General features: G+C 42.6%; 1 protein-coding gene across 2 annotated transcripts in view; it reads right to left on the minus strand.

The window, feature by feature from the left end:
• Window positions 1-24,186, minus strand: part of HIBCH (3-hydroxyisobutyryl-CoA hydrolase) — a 77,581-nt gene that overhangs the window by 37,241 nt on the left and 16,154 nt on the right. For both annotated transcript variants that reach the window (XM_006113317.4, XM_014568603.3), the window contains exon 7: window positions 710-788. In XM_006113317.4, the coding sequence (XP_006113379.2) occupies window positions 710-788 (79 nt within the window). The remainder of the gene's footprint in view (window positions 1-709; window positions 789-24,186) is intronic.

Raw genomic sequence — 24,186 nt, forward strand, 5'->3', positions numbered from 1 at the left:
GGGACATTTGTTTGCTTGCAGAGTCCACACAACTTCCCAGGGTCACTTCCTAGCCCAGCAGGGTGAACCGCTGGCACACTTGGACTTTTTATCCTGGTGGAGTGTCTGCAGGCTTGGAGCCTGTCCTTGCCTTTCGCCGTTCTGTGTCAAGGGGAGCAGCGGGAAGTGTGGCCAGCATGTCCCTTGGCCTGCACTGCTTCCTCAACGCCCGCCCCCTCCATCCCTGCCCATCCATGGAGGATATGGCTCATGGCCAAGGCAGCTCCTGCCCTGGTACTCTGCCCTTGGTTGGGTATGGAGCCCTGGGGGAGGGGGGAAAAAAAAGAGAAAGGAAAGAAAAAGTAAGGATCGGGTTCACCACGGGACTGGGAGGGGGGAAACGGGCTGGAGAGTAAACAGCAGCGCAGCTGGCGGTGGGCGGACAGATGGTCATGGCAAACCCCAGGTGAGAATCATCTGGTGGAAAGTCCCAGCGCCGTGGTGGGCCTGATCCTTGTTTTTAAACTTTCCACAGACCACCCCCTACAGTACCGTCGTGGACCACAAGTTGGGAACCACTGATTTAATAGGAAGTACTTTTCATACACCTCTAATCCCTTTAAAAGTTTTTCACAGCCGTCACTACTTTCAATCAAATACACCGTCTTTCAATTGCATGAACAAACTTAATATAACTTGAAACACATTAAACATCCTATTCAATCTTTACCTATTGCTGTCTCTGGCATTGCAAAAAGTGTCTTCTCAGTAGCCACTCGAAAGTGTCCATGGACCGACAGACCAACACCCTACCAAGAAAAGTATTAATGCAGAAACTGTAATAAAATGTTTAAACAAAAACACACTGCCTCATTCAAAGTCTATTTCTTACCAAATAATGTCATAGAAACAGTTCAATTTGTATAAATACTATTTAACATTTAATCTTATACACAGACTTTCAACATAGTATCCCAAAATAGTTTAGACACAAACATTTGGCAAGTGTCATAAATTTGTAACTCAGATAAAGTTTTATTAGGTGGTTAAGATGAGGTAAAATGACACCCCCAGCTTTGTAGTGGAATCAACAAATAGAAGCTAGGAATCTAGACACTTGGGCTTGCCTAAATAACTTGGATCACATGTATGATCAGGGATGTAAATTTACCCCACACTAGCTTGCTGTGTACTAAGTGTCTGTGTGGATCCTTCAGATCTCAATGAGGAATTTTTAGTGCCTGTAGATTTGTCCTCCTTTGAAAAAAGGAGCAAATTAAAGCTCACAGGGGAACTGAGTATGCAGTAGCAGGCTCTGCATGGGACAAGTAATGAGAGGCAGACTAGTAGGGCTAGATTCACAACCCTAGATTGAACTAGATGCTCAGCTTGCTGTGAGGTAAGTGTCCATTTAAACAAGCCCTCAGTCTCCCACTTTAAACAACTAAAATACAGTGGCTTTATGGGAAAATATTGTTAAAGCAATTACTTGCAAAGGAAAAATATGTTTACCTCATTTACGTATACGCGTGCGTGTGTGTGTGTAAAAATCTTGGAAATCAGGTTCATACAGAACTGTCAATTCAAACTCAACTTTTCAGCATCGTGTGAAAGGATAAAAAAATGGAGTGTAGCATTTATAGAGCTTTCCTCCCTAGAGTTTTTAAAAGGAATTAAAACCATAACCAGAATTTTAAAGTAGTAATGACACATACACCTCCTTACAATTTTTAGATTTCACTTTCAGTACTTCTAAGGTCAACACCACAAGCTTTCTAGATATCCTTCAAGTTTTCCCATCTAGAAAAACATGATTTTAAAGCCTTTTTTTAAAAGGAACAAACCCATTTTTTCTTTTCTTTTGCAGATCACTTTTAAATAATCCAACATTTAAAATAGAACAGAACAATCTTAAGAGCACTGAGTGAATAATTTTAGCATAAACTAAAGACTAAAATTGCTAAACTGACAACCAGCATGATTTTTGACCTCCCAAATGAATTATGACAATGCACTTGACAGGAGCTTATCCCTGAAGAAAGTTCTGAATCTTCTGCCTAACCAGAAAACCAGCTCCATGCTTATTTAGGGAACACTGAACATGCAATCCAAAATTGTGCTCCATCTCCACTCTTGAATGCAATTCATAGTACATACACTACAATTAAAAACTCATGGCTATCCTTGAGCTGCAGGGAAATTGAAATCAGTGTAGACCTCTGGGTTTAAGCTGCAGTCTGAGCTCTGAAATTCTCCCATTTTGCAGGTGGATCTAGAAAGTCCTATATAGTTAAGAGTCCTGGCTATGTAGAAGGCTACTTCTCTCCCTCTACAGCAGGGGTGGGCAATAATTTTTGACTGGGGACCACTCCATGATTTTGGAAAGTGGTCAAGGGCTGCACTTCTTTATGGAGAAGGTGCAGGGTTTGGGACAGGTTGGGTGCAGAAGGGAGCTTGGGGTAGGGGTTTGGGGTCTGAGAGGCATTTAGGTGAATAAGGTGGTGTGACCTGGGGCAGGGATTAGGGGGCTGGGTCCAGAGGGAGTAGGGTACAGGAGTGAATTTTGACCTGGGGGAGGGATGTAGCAGGGGGTTCAGGGTCTGGGAGGGAATTGTGATCTGGGGCGGTGTGCAGAGGATTTGGGTGGTGACCTAGGGCAGAGGGGGTGGTGACCTGAGGCAGGGAGTTAGGAAGTGGGAGGGGCTAGGGTGAAAGAGGCAGGGGCTGAGGTGCTGGAGGCAGGCTATGGCCGGGATTCACTTACCTTTGGCGGCTCCTGGCCAGCAGTCAAACACGGTCCCTGGGGCAGGCTCCCTCCTGCAGGAGCCTCAGCCACACGGGTTCCCTCCATGTGCTTCTCAGGGCTGCACATGCCTGGGGGGCAAGAGACTTTGTACGTGCTTTCCCCATCCCCAGGCCAATCAAGTCCTGGGGGAAGGGAGAGTGCACAAAGTCTCTCACCGCTGACCAGGATCACGCAGCACCTAGTGGGAACTGCCAGCCATTTTTAACAGCTAGTGGCTCCCTCTACGCACTGTGCACCTTTGGAGGGGGAGGGAAAGGAGATTTTGCATGCTCCCCCACCCCCAGGCCAATCATCGCAGCTGGGATCAGAGGAGCATGCGAAGTCTCTCGCTTCCCGCCAGGGGCACGCGACATGTATATGGAACTGCTAGTTGTTCAACATGGCTTCTCAGAAACTTAGCCCACACACACACTCAGTCACTGTCACACACACCCAGTCTGTGCCACACTATGTATGCTACGCACACACACTCTATCATTTTTTTCCCTCTCTCTCTCCTCCTCCTCCTCATTCCAACTGAGACCCCACTGCTTCAGGGGGGCCCGGAGCCAACACATGACCACAAATATTATTGTCCACCTCTGAAGGGACCATCCGTGACAGGGGTTGGTCTAACCTGCTTTTAAAAATCTCCAATGATGGAGACTCCACAGGATCCCTAGGCAATTTATTTCAGTGCTTACATGCTCTAAGAGTTAGGAAGCTCTTCCTAATGCCCAGCCTAAACCTCCTTTGCTGCGAGTTAAGCCCATTACTATGTGTCCTATCATCAGAGGTCAATGAGAATATTTTTTTCCTCCTTCCTTCTTGTAACACCCCTTTTAAATACTTGAAAGCTACTATCATGTCCCCTGTCAATTTTCTCTTTTCCACATTTAAAAAACCCATTTCTCCCAGTCTTCTCTCATAGGTCATGTTTTCTAGACCTTTAATCATTTTTGATCTTCTCTGGACCCTCTCCAATTTGTCTACATCTTTTCTGAAATGTGGTGCCCAGAACTGGACACACTACTCCAACTGAGGTGCAAAGTAGAGTGCAAGAATTACTAATTATGTCTAACAACACTTCTGTTAATTATCAGAGGGGTAGCCGTGTTAGTCTGAATCTGCAAAAGCGACGAGGAGTCCTGTGGCACCTTATAGACTAACTGAAGTGTAGGAGCATAAGCTTTCGTGGGCAAAGACCCACTTCGTCAGATGCATCTGACAAAGCGGATCTTTGCCCACGAAAGCTTATGCTCCTACACTTCAGTTAGTCTATAAGGTGCCACAGGACTCCTCGTCACTTCTGTTAATGCATCCTAGAATCATGGTTTTCTTTTTCTTTTTTTTTCTTTTTGTTTTTTGGCAAGTGTCACACTACTGGCTCATATTTAGCTTGTGGTCTACTATTACCCCTAGATTCCTTTTTGCAGTACTCCTTCCTAGGCAGTCATTTCCCACATTGTATGTGTGCAACTGAAATGTTCCTCCATAAGTGGAGTAACTTTGCATTTCTACTTTTTTGAATTTCATTCTATTTTACCTCCAACTATTTCTAAAGCTTGTCCAGATCATTTCGAAATATAATCCTATCCTCCAAAGCACTTACAACTCCTCCCAGATTGGTATCATCCACAAACTTTATAAGTGTACTCTCTATGCTATTATCTAAATTGCTCATAAATATATTGAACAGAGCTGGTCCCAAAACTGATCCCTGTGGAATCCCACGTTACGTCCTTCCAGCGTGATATAAACCATCGATAACCATTCCCAGAAAAAAGTTATCTAACCAGTTATGCATCCACCTTATGGTAGCCTCGCTTAGGTTGTATATTCCTAGTTTATCTATAAGAAGGTCATGCAAGATTGTATATAAAATATTTTAGTAAAGTATACCACGTCCACCACATCCCCTTTATCCACAAAGCTTATCCTGTCAAAGAAAGCTATCAGATTTGTTTGACATGATTTGTTCTTTACAAATCTATGCTTATTGTTACTTATCACCTTATCTTCCAGATGTTTGCAAATGGATTCTTTTAATTGTTTACTCCATTATTTTTCCTGGACAGAGGTTAAGCTGACTGGCCTGTAGTTTTCTGGGTTTCCTTTATTTCCCCTTTTTTACATGGGCATATTTGCCCTTTTCCAATAAATCTCTCTCATCTTTTCAAAGATGATAGTTAATGGCACACACATCTCCTCTATCATCTCCCTGAGTGTTCTATGATGCATTTGATCAGGCCCCGGTGACTTGAAGACATGTAACTTTTCTAAGTAATTTTTAATCTGTTCCTTTCCTAATGTTACCTCTTTCTCCAGAATTCACTATGCTAGAAGTCTGATCACCACCAACCTTCTTGGTGAAAATCATAACAAAGAAGTCATTAAGCACCTCTACCATTTGCACATTTTCTGTTATTATTTTTCTCTCTTCATTGAGTAATGGTCCTACCCTGACCGTGGTCTTCCTATTGCTTCTAATGTATTTGTAGAATAGTTTCTTGTTACCCTTTATGTCCCTAGCAAGTTGGAGCATATTTTGTGTCTTCAACTTTCTAATTTAGCCCATTAATACTTGTGTTATTTGCTTATATTCATCCTTTGTGATTTGACCTCGTTTCCACTTTTTGTAGGATTCCTATTTGATTCTTGGATCATTCAAGATCTCCTGGTGAAGCCAGGGTAGTAGTCTCTTGCCATACTTATCTTTTCTTTTCAATGAAATAGTTGGCTCTCATGCCCTTACTAATGTCTCTTTTGAAAAACTGCCAACTATCTACAATTGTTTTTTCCTCTTAGCCTTGCTTCCTGTGGGATCTTACCTACCAACTCCATGAGTTTGCTAGAGACTTCTTGAAATCCACTGTCTTTATTTTGCTGTTCTCCCTCTTGCCATTCCTTACAATCATGAACACTACCATATCATGATCATTTTCACCCAAGCTGCCTTCTACTTTCAAAATTCTCAACCAGTTCCTCCTTGTTTGTTAAAATTAAATCTAGAACAGCCTCCCCCCAGGTAACTTTCTCCACATCCTGAAATAAAAAATTGTCTCCAATTGTATCTCCAATACATTGTTGGATAATCTATGCCCTGCTGTGTTAAACTATCCAGGCATGTGTTAAGTCCCCCATCACCACCAAGTCCTGTACTTTGGATGGTTTTTTAGTTTAAAAAAAGCCTCGTCCACCTCTTCTTCCTAGTTAGAGGGTCTGTAGTAAATTCAACTATGACATCACTCTTGGGTTTTTTATCCTTTTATCCTCTTTTTACCTCTTTTATCCTTACCCACAGACTCTCACAAGTCTGGTCTCCTATGTCCACCTCAACCTCAGTTTAAGTTTATACATTTTTTAATAAATAAGGCAATACACCTCCTCCCTTTTTTCCCCCCCAACCTGTCCTTCCTGAGCAAACTGACCATGTCAATCAGGGATATAAAATCCCATTTAGTTGGTTAAGCAACCCTCTCCTCGCTGTTGGGATTTCCAAAACATTTTTTCCTGGAATTTCTCATTTGTAAAAACTTTTCATGAAAAAAATTTGAAACCAAAAACCTCACAAATTTTGAAGTTTCCTGTAAATTAAATGTAATCACAAGTGTACACAAGAACAAAGACAAATCCAACAATTTATGACTGGAAATAAATATAAGGGACTGTAAAGAGTAGCGTTACAGTCTGGAATATCAACAACACACATTCTCATTATACTTGAGGTACAAAACGACAAACTAGTGGATGACTTGATTACTGTATTTTAAAGGGTGAGCATAAAATATTTTAAAACTTCAATGGCCAGATAATAATTCAGCTGGCTATCATCTGTAACACAATGCCATAAGAACTTCAGAGGGCTAGTGAGGATTAGCATGCCAATCCTCACACAGGCCACTTGAATTCAAGGAGGTTCCAACTTCCTCTTAGCACAGCACCCACGTTATAAACCTGAGCAGTTCTGATTCTGTCCTCAGAAGGTAGTAGAGTATGTGTTTGCATACACACATGCCCACCCATCACAGTATTTAGCGTTTATGTTATATTAAATTTACCTTGCATTGCTTGGCTTAGCAATGTCCCTGTATGAACTGGGAGGAGGGAGGAATGCTTCAGCCCTCCCTCCCCACATCCTCCCTATAGGACACCTAGGGGGTGGGAGGCTGGGAAAAAGGAGTTCAGTATGCAGGCTGTCCCTGGGAAAAAAGTACTACCTAGTTTGGGGCCAGCTGAGAAGCACCTCTTCACGACCACTATAGCAGGCACAGCCAAGGAAGGGGTGCATGTCCCTCAGCTGGAGAAAATTCGGGTTCATCTGCGCTCCCCAGTCAGAATGAGGAGTGCAAGCAAGGAAACAGCCAGCAATGTTCCCGTACAAAATGTGAGGGAGCAGGGGAGCTTCCACCCCCCTCCACGTTCCCTAAAGGCTGTCATAGGGGTGGGAAGCTGGGCTGGAGCAGTCCCAGACAGGAGTGGGAGAAAGAGGAGTGCCCCAGTCAGCTCCTTTCATCTGCCTGGTGATTCGGTCGTTTTTCTGTAGGTTTTATGAGACGCAATCCCATTCAAGGTACATCCCATTTTCCTGGCACAACCAAATCCTGACCTTGCTTTAAATTATGATAAAATGAAGCAATCAAGGACGATAAAGCCATTGCGGAGAAACTAAATGATTTCTTTGCTTCAGTCTTCACGGCTGAGGACGTTGGGGAGATTCCTGAATCTGCACCGTCCTTTGTGGGTGATGAATCTGAGGAACTGTCCCGGATTGAAGTGTCATTAGAGGAGGTTTTGGAACAAATAGAAAAACTTAATGTTAACAAATCTCCGGGACCGGATGGCATTCATCCAAGGGTTCTAAAAGAACTTAAATGGGAAATTGCTGAGCTATTATCTGTGGTTTGTAATCTATCCTTTAAATCGACTTCCGTACCTAATGACTGGAAGGTAGCCAACGTGACACCAATATTTAAAAAGGGCTCTAGAGGCGATCCTGGCAATTACAGACCGGTAAGTCTAACTTCAGTACCGGGAAAATTAGTCGCAACAATAGTAAAGAATAAAATTGTGAAGCATGTAGAAGAACATAATTTGTTGGACAAAAGTCAACATGGTTTCTGTAAAGGGAAATCCTGTCTTACTAATCTATTAGGGTATGTCTACACTAGGGTATGTTCGAACTAGCGGGGTAATGTATGCATACCGAACTTGCTAATGAAGCCCGGGATTTGAATTTCCCGGGCTTCATTAGCGTAAAGCCGGCGCCGCCATTTTTAAAAGCCGGCTAGTGCGAACCCCGTGCCGCGCGGCTACACGCAGCACGGGCTAGATAGTTCGAACTACGTAGCCATTCCGAACTATCTGTACTCCTCGTTCCAGGCATGAGCTGGGGGGGAAGAAGGGCAGGCAAGGACCTGGGTGGGAAGGCCCTCCCCCCCCGGCAGGCGCGAGCTCAGCACGCCGGCAGCTAGTCAGGGGAGGCTCCCCCGGCAGGCGCGAGCTCAGTGCGCAGGCAGCTGGGTGGGGGACAGGTTTCCTTCCCTCCTGTTCTTTTGTATAATGGATGAGCATTATACATAGGAGTTTGGGTTTTTCATGATTTTAAGACTCTTAACTCAGGGTGTGCACTATACATAGGTGCGCATTATACTTGAGATTTTACAGTAGCAGATTTTAGACTGAAGCCAGACATTTTTGAAGTGTGAAATTTGGTTTCACCATCCAGCTACAACAGAATATTGGGCTGTGATTAGTGAGGCTGGAAATTTTTATTTGAAAATGCAAGTTTAGACTCTGATGAAGCTGAAAGCATTCACCCAGGAAAGCTCCCTCCTTTATCATATGGAGGGGTTGTTGTTTTTTTTAAGTCCTGTATTTTCTGATAACTGTGCATAAAAAGGTGAAGGTAGTCAGGCACTATACAATAGATTGTTGGGGGGGGGGGGTCGAAGAACGCTGAGGTAATGGACTAGTCAATCTATCACACTATTTGTTACAGATGAGTTGCTCTGAGTAGCTGAGGTCAGAATGAGTTAGTAAAACAGAATAAATGAAGTTTTTTGACACATGGGGTACTGAAGCCCTCACCCAAAAGCTACAGCCTGTACTGCATCTGTCTTGCATACTAAAGGACTTCTATTTCCAATTGTTTAACACTTAAGTGCACACAAATCTCAGTCTTGCACCATCAAGAAACAAAGTTTCCCAATTCTCAAGCAAATTCTCTACCTGATTTTATACACTTTTGAGGTCCAGTGTAGTAGCTGAACTTTATAAATTACATACGAGATTTCCTAAGAAATGTCACCTTGCATAAGGTCTCAATTTTTGTGTACTGAATGTCATTAATTTCCAGTCTCACTCCTTCCCACGACCTCATGATGGCTGTAAAGGCTTAGACTTCTGAATGGGAAGAAACTGAGTAAATGATCATTTTTATATAGGGGGGGGGAATAACAGAGCTACATTCTCTATCAAGGGATACACTTTAGCTTGGCCTGTATGATATTAGCACATCTGAGAACCTGTAACATCTAAGAGAAGATGTTTACAAACAGAGTTAATTTAGATGTGCAGAGTTTAGGAATACTAACAATGGTGACTAAAGATGCTGAATGACTGCTGATATCCATCATAATCTGTTCTGATTGTGTATAAAAAAAGACACTAAATATCAAGTGGAATGGATTTCTTTCCTGAATTAGTAGCCTTGTACACATTCAGTTTACAGGCACAAAATGTCTGTCTGAATAAAACTGTAAAATGCTGTTTATTAAACAATCAAAATTACAGGAGAAATTCAAATTGTGGATGCATATCACAAAGGAAATGAAAATAAGTTTTATGGGATGCAGGGCTATAGAAAGAGCGACTGCAGTAATGCAGCACAGCCGTGAGAAGCCTAAGTCTAATAGTCATTCACAGGTATGAATGTGAGTTTTAAACTGGTCAAATAAAATAATCTGACAGTATAACTACTAATATTACTGCGTGCCATTCCTGGGGGTTTTCTCCAGTATCAGCGAGATGTATTTAAAAGATGTTATTCCTATTCCGAAAAGCTAGTCTCAAAACCCAAAGGCAATGTAGTGATGAATACAGAATGGAAAAGAAATAGTATAACCTTTAAATATAGATGCATTAAAAGAATCCCACAACAATCCTTTCTAGCTGACAGATTTTCAGAGGTGTTAGTGGTGAAAGCAAATGAGGGGAATTAATCCAGGAAGCTTCAAAATGCTAGATCAATAATCCTGTCAATGGCCTAAAAGCATTACCCGGGCTTCCAGACAATAGTGAGTCTTACTTCATAATGCATTAAAAGTAATTTGTCTCCATTTCTGCACACAATGCAAAACAATCATTCATAATGTTATGGGCCAGCCCAAAGAGCATAACCCAGCTTTATCTGCTGTCCTGAAAGATTGCAGATTGGTTTACAAGATCAATACCGCATAATGAAGTAAACTGAGCTAAGTCTATCATGCTCTGAATGACCAGAGATCACACCAGTCAAAGCTCAAAACTCTTATTGAAACAATTCCTGTTAGATTGACAAAAGCCTTTGTGTAAACTTGAATTGCTTAATGGGACACATTTTAAATTTGAAAGAAGTTACAATAAAAGGTGTCCTTGGAATTTAATTCAACTGATTTAGACTTGATGAGATGTCACCTCAACCTCTATGAAGGAAATGTAAACACAGAAAGAGAGGCCAAAATGCAAGTACAACACATTTAACTTCTACACACATGGTTAAAGTCTCAGGGTATATCTACAGAACAGTGTTATATTAAATAACTGATGTAGTTTTGAAATAAAGTGCACATCTACATAGCGATTATTTCAAAATAATGTCAAGGTGGAGGGCTTCTTACTCTAACTCCAGTAAACCTCATTTCACGAGGAATAAGGAAAGTCAAAGGAAAAAAGTATTCTTCCCTTGACTTCTTGCTACGTAGACAACACCAAAAGCCTAATTAAGCTACCGTAAAATCTCAAGTATAATGCACACTTTTTTCCTGGTTTTTCTAGCACCAAAGACGGGGTGCGCATTACCTATAGGAGGCTTTAAAAAAAAAAAAAAATGTAAACTCACCCTCGGCAGGCACAAGCTGCGGGAGGGCAGAGGAGGGCAGGCAAGGACCTGGGTGGGAAGGGCCCCCCCCCCCCCCGGCAGGCGTGAGCTCGGCACGTGGACAGCTGGGCAGGGGGTAGGTTTCCTTCCCGTTCCTTCCCTCCCGTTCTCCTATATAATGGGTGCGCATTATACATAGGAGTTTGGGTTTTTCATGATTTTAAGACTCTAAACTCAAGGTGCGCACTATACATAGGCGCGCATTATACTTGAGATTTTATAGTATACAACTGATGTAGCTGAAGTTTCGTATTTTAATTGGACTTTTGCCCTCCAGTGTAGATGTACTCTGAGGGAGAGTTGTGTTAGTCTAACTTTAAAGAGAACAAAACCTGTGGCACCTTCTAACTAAGGTATAGAACAATGTTTCTTAAACTTTTTGAGACCACGGAACACCAAACAATATTTTTTCATGTGAAACACTTATGAAAATTTTCTTTTTAAAAAAAATGTTCAGACCAAAAACAAAAAAAAGACAAAACCAAAGAAGAGGTTGCGGCACACCTGCACGTTGTTCATGGAATACCCGCATTCTGCGGAACATAGTTTAAGAAACACTGGTATAGAATCACAAGTTTTGTAAGTAAAACCCACTTTATCAGATGAGAGTGGAAGTACAGAATCCAAGATATACATAACAGCAAAAACAGTTACCTGTCAATTGTAGGACCCTTGTTAATGAAGCCAATTATTATGTCCCCGTCATAGTTATTAATGTGAAATGTGAATGTCTAAGGCATAGGAAACTGCCTTTGTAATGCATTATCCCGTTACTATTTTTATTCAAGCCCAGGGAGAGTGCCAAACATGCAAATGAACTCCAGTTCAGCAATTTCTCTCTAATTGGGTGGTGAAATTCCTTCATAGAAGAATGGCTACTTTTAAATCCATTACAGATTATCCAGGGAGGTTAAAATGTTCCCCTACAGATTTATGTGTATTACCATTTCTGATGTCTGATTTGCATCCATTTAACCTTTCGTCGCAGAGACTGTCCTTTGGCTAATATACATGGCAGAGGGGCATTGCTGGCACTTCACAGCATGTATCACATTAGAGGGTGTGCAGCTGTACCACACTCTGATGTTTCAGATTATGTGGTTAGGTCCTGTGATGGTGTTGCTTGTATACATATCAGAACAGCTTTGACAACAGGGTTTGTTGCACTGGTTGGTGCCTGGGTGAGTACATGTGAGGTGCAGTGTGTGGCTGCTGGAAAAGATTTATTTCAGGTTGGGAGGGCTTGTCTGTAAGCGAGGATTGCCCTGTCTCCCAAGGCCTGTGAAAGTAAGGAATCATTTTTCATGATAGGTTGTAGATTGTCAATGATGCACTTGGGGCATTTAAGTTGGGGGCTGTAGGTGATGACCAGTATTCTGTTATTTCCCCTTTTGGGGGGGGGAGGGGCCTGTCTTGAAGTAGGTGACTGCTGGGTACTTTTCTGGCTCTGTCAATCTGTTTTCTCACTGCCCCAGGTGGGTATTAAGTTTTAAGAATACCTGATAAACATCTTGTGTTTGTCTCCGTCTGTGGGACTGGAGCAGATTTGGTTGTATCTTAGGGCTTAAAGTTAGGCATGTGACTAGGTATCTTGCTGAATAGGAGCCACAGTTACTTGGTGATACTGGAATTAACTGAGGGGTTTGTGTGTGGCTTTTTTTAAGGAAAAAGTCAATGTAAATAAGTCAGATAAGCAAGGAACACAATAAGAATGAGGAAATAATGCAGGGAATAAGAGAAATCAAGATACAGAAGTAGAAGGGAGAGTCACAAAGACATGGAAAGGTGGCAGACAAGCAGGTGATACCATGTCTTCAGATGGTATTGCTTTCCTCAAAAACTGAGATCTGAAGCTAAAAGGAAAGTAGAGGGAGAGAGTCTGATAAGCAAATGAAAAAGAGAGATCAGTCATGGTGGTGGGAGAAAAGATTCAGGCATAGATTCAACTAGAAACAAGAACAATTGTTTGGCAAGAAAGGTGGTGCAGTTAAGGAAAGGAGGAACACATATAAAAGAGGAAGCCTGCATAATCTCTGGACAGCCTCCAATGGTGCACAATAGCACAGAAGTACTGCAGCTTCGTATGCTAAGCAAAAACCAAAACAAACTTTTCAGTACACCAAAGTTTAGCTAAAAAAGTTTAGAACTTAGAGCATAAGATGGAGACTTCACTTAACAAAGTTCACTGACTTGCTATGTTACTGTGGCATCTTTGTGTATAAATAACTCGGGATAAAATGGAAATAATGCTGCTCACATTTTGAAATCCTAATATTTGAAGTGCTAGATCATGTTAAAATAAACTGGCATTTGTATCAGAGAAACAAAGCGAGTGAGGTAATCTCTCTTATTGGACCAATGTCAGACATTGGTGAGAGAAAAGGCTCACACACAGCTCTTTCAGGTCTGGAATTTGTATTATAAGTGTTCACAAATACTCTTTTTTTTTTCTTGTGTAAGTATCAAATGGTGCTAACCATTTTTTAAAATTGTGCACTTGTAACATCAGTTATTTTATCATTTGTTAATCCACCACATTCGTATGTTTGCACTGTGTAGTAATCAGGTCATTTTAATAAAATGAGTCATCAAGAGTTCTTCTCTGAAAGTATTGCATATGCTAGCATAAATCCTAGAACATTCAAGAGCTTTAAAAAAATAGATGTCAAGAGCTGCTGATATTATAGCCAGAGATTAGCTACAAAATGAAATGCACCATTTGTCTCCAGGATCATGTGCAGGAGCTTAGCAGTCACGCCAACATGCCAGATGGTAAATATACTGCAAGATCAGCAAACAGTGAATATTTTTTAGTCTTGCTTCTACATTGTTTTCAATATTCTATATTACTAGTGCTTCTCAATATACACGTCTATCTCATATAGACTTACGCATCTGCAAACTATGTTGAGTCATATCTCCTATTTGTATATTTCACAAAAATAAATACCTTCATTTTTGAATGCGTGAATGCAAGAGATTAGGCCAGAAGCTTCTATTTTGTATGGGGAGGAAGCAGGAGGGGTCAGACAGCAGCTTATCTAGCTTTAAGGTGGCTATAACTTTTGCCTTATGGCAGATTTTCAGAGCAGATGAGACACATTCTCCAGGTGTACTCTGGATCGTTGGGCACTTCACCATTATCTGCACTAGTAGTTTTATCTCTCTGAGCCAGTCAGCCTCTGACAATGCAAGTAGTAATTTGCCAGTCTGTGCAGAATTCACCTCTTTACAAGGCAGCAATAGGCACACACCAATCCCCAAGAGTTCTGAGTTTCTAGCCCCCTTGTCACTGGAGGTAAGCTGTTCCCACAGGGTTTGTACTGTGTAGTAACCTCAGGCCCCTGGCTTGCCTGGATTTGACCCCTGAGGCTCAGGGACTCCCTCCCCCAGCAATGGGAAGCCCGCACTGGTGCTCCAGCTGCCCCACTGCCTCACCACAGGGATGGAGCACACAAAATCTACTAGGCTGAGCCCTCCGCTTCCCCCCGTGCGAATGTGGGAAGTGTCTTTCTCCTTCTCAGTCAGGGGCCATGCCAGTAAGGGTTGGGATTTTGATTTAAACTTCTCATTTGTGTGCAGCCCCCAACTGATTTTTTTGTAGAACAGTGGTCCCTGACCCAAAAAAGGTTCCCCATCCCTGATATACAACACAGCTTGACTGGTACAACTCAGGATTAAGTCCTAAGAACATAACATAAGAACATAAGAACGGCCGTACTGGGTCAGACCAAAGGTCCATCTAGCCCAGTATCCTGTCTGCCGACAGTGGCCAGCACCAGGTGCCCCAGAGAGGATGGACCGAAGACAATGATCAAGCGATTTGTCTCCTGCCATCCCTCTCCAGCCTCTGACAAACAGAGGCCAAGGACACCATTTTATCCCCTGGCTAATAGCCTTTTATGGACCTAACCTCCATGAATTTATCCAGCTTCTCTTTAAATTCTATTATAGTCCTAGCCTTCACAGCCTCCTCTGGCAAGGAGTTCCACAGGTTGACAACACGCTGTGTGAAGAAGAACTTTCTTTTATTAGTTTTAAACCTGCTACCCATTAATTTCATTTGGTGTCCTCTAGTTCTTCTATTATGGGAACTAATAAATAACTTTTCTTTATCAGCCCTCTCCACACCACTCATGATTTTATAGACCTCTATCATCTCCCCTCTCAGTCCCCTCTTTTCTAAACTGAAAAGTCCCAGTCGCTTTAACCTCTCCTCATATGGGACCCGTTCCAAACCCCTAATCATTTTAGTTGCCCTTTTCTGAACCCTTTCCAAGGCCAAAATATCTTTTTTGAGGTGAGGAGACCACATCTGTACACAGTATTCAAGATGTGGGCGTACCATAGTTTTATACAGAGGCAATAAGATATTCTGGGTCTTATTTTCTATCCCTTTCCTAATAATTCCTAGCATCCTATTTGCCTTTTTGACCGCCGCTGCACTCTGTGTGGAAGTTTTCAGAGAACTGTCCACGATAACTCCAAGATCTCTTTCCTGATTTGTCGTAGTCAAATTAGCCCCCATCATACTGTACGTATAGTTGGGGTTATTTTTCCCGATGTGCATTACTTTACACTTATCCACATTAAATTTCATTTGCCATTTTGTTGCCCAATCTCTCAGTTTGGTGAGATCTTCTTGGAATCCCTCACAGTCTGCTTCTGTCTTGACTATCCTAAACAGTTTGGTATCATCTGCAAACTTTACTACGTCACTGCTTACCCCTTTCTCCAGATCATTTATGAATAAGTTGAAAAGGATTGGTCCCAGGACTGACCCTTGGGGTACACCACTAGTTACCCCTTTCCAATCTGAAAATTTACCATTTATTCCTACCCTTTGTTTCCTGTCTTTTAACCAGTTCTCAATCCAAGAAAGGACCTTCCCTCTTATCGCATGGCCATGTAATTTACACAAGAGCCTTTGGTGAGGGACCTTGTCAAAGGCTTTCTGAAAATCCAAGTATACTATATCTACTGGATCCCCCTTGTCCGCATGACCCCCCTTCAAAGAACTCTAATAGATTAGTAAGACAGGATTTCCCTTTACAGAAACCATGTTGACTTTTGTCCAACAAATTATGTTCTTCTACATGCTTCACAATTTTATTCTTTACTATTGTTTCGACTAATTTGCCCAGTACTGAAGTTAGAGTTACCGGTTTGTAATTGCCAGGATCGCCTCTAGAGCCCTTTTTAAATATTGGTGTCACTTTGGCTACCTTCCAGTCATTAGGTACGGAAGCCGATTTAAAGGATAGGTTACAAACCACAGATAATAGCTCAGCAATTTCCCATTTAAGTTCTTTTAGAACCCTTGGATGAATGCCATCCGTTCCCGGAGATTTGTTAACATTAAGTTTTTCTATTTGTTCCAAAACCTCCTCTAATGACACTTCAATCCGGGACAGTTCCTCAGATTCATCACCCACAAAGGACGGTGCAGATTCAGGAATCTCCCCAACGTCCTCAGCCGTGAAGACTGAAGCGAAGAAATCATTTAGTTTCTCCGCAATGGCTTTATCGTCCTTGATTGCTCCTTTTATAGCTCAATCATCTAGGGGACCCACAGGTTTTTTAGCAGGCTTCCTGCTTCTAATGTACTTAAAAAACATTTTGTTATTTCTTTTTGAGTTTTTGGCAAGCTGTTCCTCAAAATCTTTTTTTGCTTTTCTTATTACATGTTTACACTTGATTTGACAGTGTTTATGTTCCTTTCTATTTATCTCACTAGGATTGGACTTCCACTTCTTAAAAGATACCTTTTTGTCCCTCACTGCTTCTTTTACATGGTGGTTAAGCCACGGTGACACTTTTTTAGGTCTCTTGCTATGTTTTTTAATTTGGGGTATACAAAGTCCTCTAACATCACAGCACTGCAATACATTTACAGTGAGATGCTCTTAAGTTTATTACCACAGGTTAAAGATTTAAAAAATAGTCAAAGGCAATAAGTGGGAAAAGAGAGAGTTAAATATATAAAACAAAATTTGGAACACCCGAAGACTGTTGTACAGAAGAGCTGACCATTCATAGCTGCAAAAGTGGTCAATGAAAATAAAGTGCTATGAAATGCTGACACTGCAGGCCAGAGGGCATCTCAAATTGGACACTCAAAATTAGTGGATATTTGTGACATTAATTTGTGTGTCTCAGTTCCACATCTGTAAAAAGGGAGTAACATACTCAAACCCACCATCAGAGAGGTGTTGTGAAAATAAATTTAGGTTTGTGAAGCACTTGGATACTTGCTAGGGATGTTAAAAATCAGGTATTAAGGTAACCGTGTAACTGCTGAAAATCTAAGCAGTTACAGTTACCCACACTGCAGGCTCTGCCGTATAAAGCTTAGCTTAGTTTACAGCCAGACCACGGATGTTGCCAGAACAGAGTGTCCCAGTTAAGAGAGTTTCAACCTGTATTGGATAGAATTATCTGTTTTTGCCATATAGGCCTATAAAAGCTGCACCACCGGCCCACCCCAGATCTGCTATTCTGTGCTTCGATGTCAGCCAGAACAGTTTATGGGGGAAGGTGTGTTCACACTAAGGATCTTAAAGACTAGTCAATTCCCCCCACCTTTGCTGCCTCTATCAGATAGATCCGCGGCTCAGCTGCGTGGTGCTGTCCCTTTAAAACGCCAAAGCGCCATGAAGCCCAGCATCAGCTGACTCCAGTTTCCACTAAAATGCCCTATGGAGCCCGGGATCAGCTGAGGAGTTCCCAGCTGATCCCCAGCTCCACGGTGCTGCTCCTTTGAATGCTGCTTCTGCATTTCAAAGAGGCAGCCTCACAGCTGATCCTGGGTTCAGCTGTGAGTTGCTGCCCCTTTGAAACGCCGAGGCTGCGTTTTAAAGGGGTAGTGCCACACACCTGTGCCCAGGATCAGCTGTGCAGCAGCTGCCCCTTTGAAACACTGCTTTGGTGTTTCAAAGGGACAGAGCTGTGGAGTCCAGGCTCAGCTGGGGACCCCTAACGTATTCCAGGCTCAGTGGAGCATTTCAGCAGAACCCGGGATCCGCTGGGAAGTCTCCAGCAGACCTGGGCTCCATAGCTCTGAAATGCACAAGAGCCCCCACTGGGGACTCTTGTACATTTTAAAGAAAGTACACCCGCATGCAGCCTGGAGTCAGTAGGACTTCCCACTGGCCCTGGGCTGCACTCAGAATTCCGCATTTCTCCTTTGAAATGTACAAGGGCTCCAGCTCTTGAATCAATCTGAGTTCCTTTGCATAATTAAATCCTATTTGTTACAAGTTATTTCATAGTATTTCTACTTTTAAATGACAGATACTACTTCTGAGCAATATAACCTCCTAGTACGTAACCACTAACTGACAGGAATTTTTCTACAAACATGTCTAACTGTACTGATAAAATTTTCGTGATAGTTATGACATCTCAATCACTGTTGCTCATTCTCACCTAACATTCAACCACTGACTCACTCATCAGCAACTATTTTCTGTCATTTGTACACTGTTAGTGTCACAACTGACTACAGAAACAAAGGCAAATAACATACACATTATACAGTGTTCTTATATATGCACCACATATATGGAATACTTAGTTCTCTTGTGATAATGAGCCTGCAGTAGATAATAGTTATAATTTAGCACAGAATCAAGTGTTTAAAAGGTATATAGAGGCTATAACTTGAAATAAAGGACATATAAAATACCACATAAGGTGAAATGTGACTCTCTAAATCAAATTGAGCAGCACAGAAATATCTAGAAAACTCTAAGGCTATTTTGGTTTGATTTTTTCCATTACAGAACATTTAAGAAGCTGCATATTGAAGGAAATGTTGGTATACTACTCTAGTAATCTATACAATTCTGACTTCCTCACATCATATTTTAACATTGATGATCACATTCACTTCTGAATTCCAGTAGTTTTGCTACAGGCAACATTCTGTCAGTTCTAAACACCAATTTTCAAGATGCTTATCCAACTTGGCCACTTCAAATTCATTTTTTGTAACTGAATGAAAGGCACAATGGCCTAAAATATGTTCTCTCAAAGAAAAATAAAATTGTGCATGTGTATTAAACACACAAACTGTTAAGACTTACATTTGCAGTGTCTCACTGAAAAGTTAAGAAACATGTAACCTTAAGTCTACCTCCCTTTCCGCCCCACCCTTTTAGATATAGATTATGACAGTCTTCAATTACATAATCATGGATGAAACTAAGCAGAGTGAGCTGGGAGAGGGGGACAGGGCAGAGAAGAGCAGGTGCCAGGTTGCTCTGGGTCCTGTCCTCGCGGAGAGTGCAGGAGTGGGGCAACCCTAACTACTGCTTTGCACCAGACCCTTCAGTAATCTCCCAGGCTGCCCTAGGCCCCATGCATAAGATGGTTGAGGCAGCCATGACAGCCCACCCCACCCCCCAAAGTGGGGGCTTGGGATGACTGGCCCAAACATTCTATGGACAGGATGGCTCTGTACCTCACTGGTCCTGCACTCTTGGGACCTGACCAAACCAGGGTCTTCCTGACCAGGTAGCAGGTCAATGCTGTCCCCTTTGCTACTGCCAAAAAGATTAAGTCTGAAAACTCTGGACCTAAAAGACAGGCACTTTTCCCCTTGTTGCAGTGAAATGAAGCAGTTAAAAATAGAAGAGAGTGACTAAATGGTTTATTTTATAGACTGTATCTGTTCAGTGTATAGCTGAGTCATATGAGCTTTAGTGACAAAAACAGGTAAACACCATAAATACTTAAGACTCAAAGCAACGGGAGAGGACGTGGAATCTGTTCAGACTCCAAAATTCACACACAAAAGAGGCAGTTTACTTCTGATAATACTAGGGAAAATGCAGAAGACAAAAGCCTATTTGACTTTCACAGCTCAAGCAGACTGCATCATGCTGGGAACCACAAGAGAAGTATTGATTTGTGAACTGAACAATTTCACCATGGATGACAGAATGACCATGGGACACCACAATGTCAATTTTCTGAGGTCAGCTCCCAGCTTTCAAAACTAAAGACTGCAGTTTCACAGCTCAGGAAACAGGACAACTCAAAGAGTTTCCTCCATTCCCTGCCTAGAATTCTATGAAATTGTCTACATGGTGAGGGAATGCATTCCAGAGGGGGTCTGATTTCTGATGCAGAAGCACATGATGGGAGAAGCTGATCCTAGGGGCCTTCCATTGTTCCTGGTCAGCCCAGTGCTCCTGCGAGAGCTCCTCCTTGAGCCCCTGGAAAAGGACTGCAGGCACACCATCTGCTCACGCATCAGGTCCTTATAGGTCCTTTCCCTCCTGTGGCCCAGCTGTGAAGTTACAAGGGCAGTCATCCCAGGAGACACTGTGTATGAAGACTAGCCCTAATCTCTGAGCCAACACTGAAGGTCTCAGTTCAAACAATGGTGACGTGTTTCAAGCAAGGTCATATGTTGCCTAGACAGCGGACACTTTCCAGCAGGGGCACAGGTGTCCCATAGAGCACCTACTGCCCGGGACAAGCAGGCATGGAAAGGTGTCAGCCAGGCCAGAAGCCTGCGGACTGGAGAGGGAGAGGAGGGTGCATGCGATTCAGCTTCCTTCTGTATCCTGCACATGCGGGGTCCAGCACTACTATGTGGTTCCATGACCCAGATTCCTTAGTGGTGGCTTATCATGGGCAGGTGTCCCACCAAGGCAGGCCTCTCCAGGAACCTTGTGGAAAAAGACCAAGAGATTCTTGAGAGAATGTCATGGAACTGAGTGCTCCAGACTGGCGCTCCATTTGCGCCCACGTGCACAGGCTGTTGTGCGTCCCCTGGACCAAGTAGGAGCACACAGCCCCTTGTAGCCCGTCGCCTGCCCCCACACGTAGATAGGGAAAGTTATAGAACTCACCTGAAGTGCTTTCCCCAGGTTTGTCCAAAGCCTAGGAGACATCCTGGGGGCAGGGACTGGCTCCAGTGTGAAAAGCAGGTACTGGCTGATGGGCATGGTCTCCTGGCTGGCCTTCCCTTCCTCCTCCTTCTCTGCCACCTTGCCCCCCTGGAGGCTGATCCCGGGCACGTCCTGACCAGACTCCACAATGACATGGGGGAGGTGACCAGCCCCCCTCCCAGGATGGCATCCAACTGGTCAAAGTAGCAACAGCTGTGCAGTGCTGCCTCAGAGCATTTGCTCTGCTCGCTGGCTTGCAGTAGGCATGCCGGAGCGCCTTAATCTTCATGCAGATCACCGCATTCCTCTTTTTGGTTCGGAGATCCTAGAGGTTGGTCTCCTCCCCTGAGACCTGGATGAGGTCCAGAATCTCTACACCAGTCTAGGCCAGAGATCTCTTTTATCCCTGGACAGTGGCAGCCAAGGGAGCAGCAGGAGTGCTGGCAGTCGTGGGAGGTTCCAAGGCAGTGTTGGAGTCCATCATGGCTCCCTCGCTGGCTGCTGTCTCGCACGTGGCTCTCACTGCTCTCCAATGTGCAAGAAGTCCTTCTGCTATTGCCTTGAGTTTTAAGTTTCACAAGAGAAGGGAAGCAGTGCAGATGCCAGGTGTGGCCAGAGCTGTCAGAACTGCAGCTGTGAGAGGTCTCTGGAGGCCAATTATTTCAAATTAGCAGCAGCGGAGTGTCCACATTAACACACTTTCAAAATAATAGTGAGATCTTCTGCAAAAACTTCTTGCACAAAAGCGTGTCCACACCTCAAAAGCACATCACAAAAGCGATGTGCTTTTGTGCAAGAGAGCGTCCACACTGCATGGACGCTCTTGCGCAAGAAAGCTCTGATTGCCATTCACAGAATGGCCATCAGAGCACCTGTGCTTTTTCTGATGGCTCTTTTTGTGCAAGAAACCCCTGCGGAGTATCTACACATGCATTTCTGTGTAAAAGCTACAGCGCAAAAAGGGGAGAGGAATAACTCTAGTAGCAAAAGCCCTTTGTCCTATCAATTTACTCTTTTGTTTTTTGCCCCAAAACGCGCTTGAGGTGGAGACGCTCCGTCGGTTTTTGCGCAAAAATGGCTGGTTTTGCGCAAAAACCTTGCAGTGTAGACATAGCTTAAGGTGCTACAGGACGACTCATTTTTTAAAGTTACAAACATATGTGGCTACCCCTCTGAGACTTTCCAAGTTTTGTGCAAGTGCTCTTTGCTATACCTTGGGAGCAAAAATTCTATCCAACAGCATTTACTTAAATTCAAAACACCCAAATGGTATCCTACACTCTCACTGAGAATAGGTATTACTGTGCTTATGATACACAATACTAATTAGGCTATAAGTCCTGACTTCATGAAGGGAAGACCAATAATTAGAGTGACAAAATTTAGATCCTGTTTCAACAAGGCCCAACTAAACGTATGGGTGTTGAGGAAGGGGCAAAGCTTTTGAAGCAACACTTCCATTCAATTGCCTCCATATCAATATGGATAGCAGCAAGGCAAAAAAGTTTTCTTACGTTATAGAAAATTCCAAGTTTAAGCCATCCATACATCTTTAACTCATACTGTTAATTAAAATAATTACATATCTTGTGCATATTATTTCTGGTGATAAGCTCATTCATATATAGTGTTCCTTTAAACATAATTTCTGGATTTTGGCTGGACAGAAGTTACATCACATTACCATAAACAAAACTAATTTTCCACAAACCCAATATGTTCCTTGCCCTTAACACTTGTCCCTTTCATTTTCAATATAAGGTTTCTTCTCAAATTCACTACAAGCTGAACCTCTCTAGTCTAGCACTCTCTGGTCCAGCAACTTCTGTGGTCTGGCATGATTTTAGTTAGCCTGATGTCCACTTATCACTGGTGTAGCCAAGTTTTCCATGGTCCCATAGTGTTTTTTTACTTCCAGTAGTCCTGACTCTCAGTGTTCTCTGCTGTTACTTAGATCTAATTTAAAACTAAATGTCTTCTAAGAGCCCAGTAAGCAATGGAAACGTTGGTAATGCAGCGAGACAATATTGACTTCCCGTAGTTCATCAAATTCTCTGGTTCGGCACCAATCAGGTCCCGAGGGTGCCGGACTAGAGAGGTTCAACCTATAGTTTTTATCTATTTTCATCTTATTGTTATCAGCCACACTTCTCTCAGTTGAGCAAATTATTCTGAAGCTCTTACATATGATGGAAGATATAAAAACAAGCAATTTTAAGTTACAAAAAATTACCATTCTAGAAGAGTATACAGTAGGCTTCAGAAAATTAATAAGCTCTGCTACCCCACCTACTGGCTCATTTAAAGTACTTACAGAAAAACATATCCATTAACAATATTGACAGCAACTCAAAATGTATAGCTGTCATTCACTGTGAACCGAGTTCCAAACTGAATTGTCACAAAGAATAAAAACATATTAAAATGTGTTTAAGTAACTGTATAACTGCTGAAAATTGAAAACCGGCTTCCCACATATACCGGCTTCTACCTGCCACCCTTGCCCCTCCATGCTGCTGCCTTTCTATCAGAGGTAGCAGTACAAGGGCGGGGTGGGGGAGGCAATCCAAGGGAAGCCCCCTTGGACTGCTGCCTCTGAAGAAGGCAGCAGGAGGGGGAAGAGAGGCAGCTCCACAGGAGCCGGCATGCTTTGCACTGGCTCCCACCTCCCCTTCCTTGCTGCCCCTGATACAGAGACAGAAAGGGGTGTGTGTGTATATAGTCATTAGAATTAACCGATAAGCCTGGGTTTATCAGTTAATCGTGTAAACAACTACATGTTAACATCCCTTCCATGAACATGACTGATAAGTATATTTTAAAAGCAAGTGAACTAAATTTAAAAAATTGAGTTCTGTGACACAGAATGTCAGCCTTATTCCATACATTGCTTATCTGGATATTCCTCTGAGAACAAAAAGGTGTTCTTTAAAGAAGGAAAACAAAGTATTCTAGAAAGTAAAAATGTTGAGCTTGTTCAAGACTCTGCGGGCTCTTCGGGAGTGGGGGTGGAGCGCACTGGCTGCCGGCTCCACCCCCAGAGACTATAGAATAGTCAAGCAACTGATAAAAATTCATGTGGTTACTCTACCATTCAATTAACTGACAGCTAACATCCCTAACTTTAACTCTAATAAAATTATAATTAAGCAACTAGTAGAGTGTGGGTAACTAGTTCAAGCTGTGGTCTTATTCAGCTACACTTAAATAGAAACATATTATTAATGTAGTCTGTTTTAATTCTCTTTTCTACCTAGCCATATGTTACCTTGACAGATGTTTGCTTCTTTCCTGATCTGGTTCTGGTCTTGCAAATGTTGCCAACAGCAACTCTAAAGACAGATGTTTAAAAAACATCAAAAAACAAAAAATAAAAACTT

This window comes from Pelodiscus sinensis, chromosome 7 (assembly GCF_049634645.1).
Source record: "Pelodiscus sinensis isolate JC-2024 chromosome 7, ASM4963464v1, whole genome shotgun sequence".
Lineage (NCBI taxonomy): Eukaryota > Metazoa > Chordata > Testudines > Trionychidae > Pelodiscus > Pelodiscus sinensis.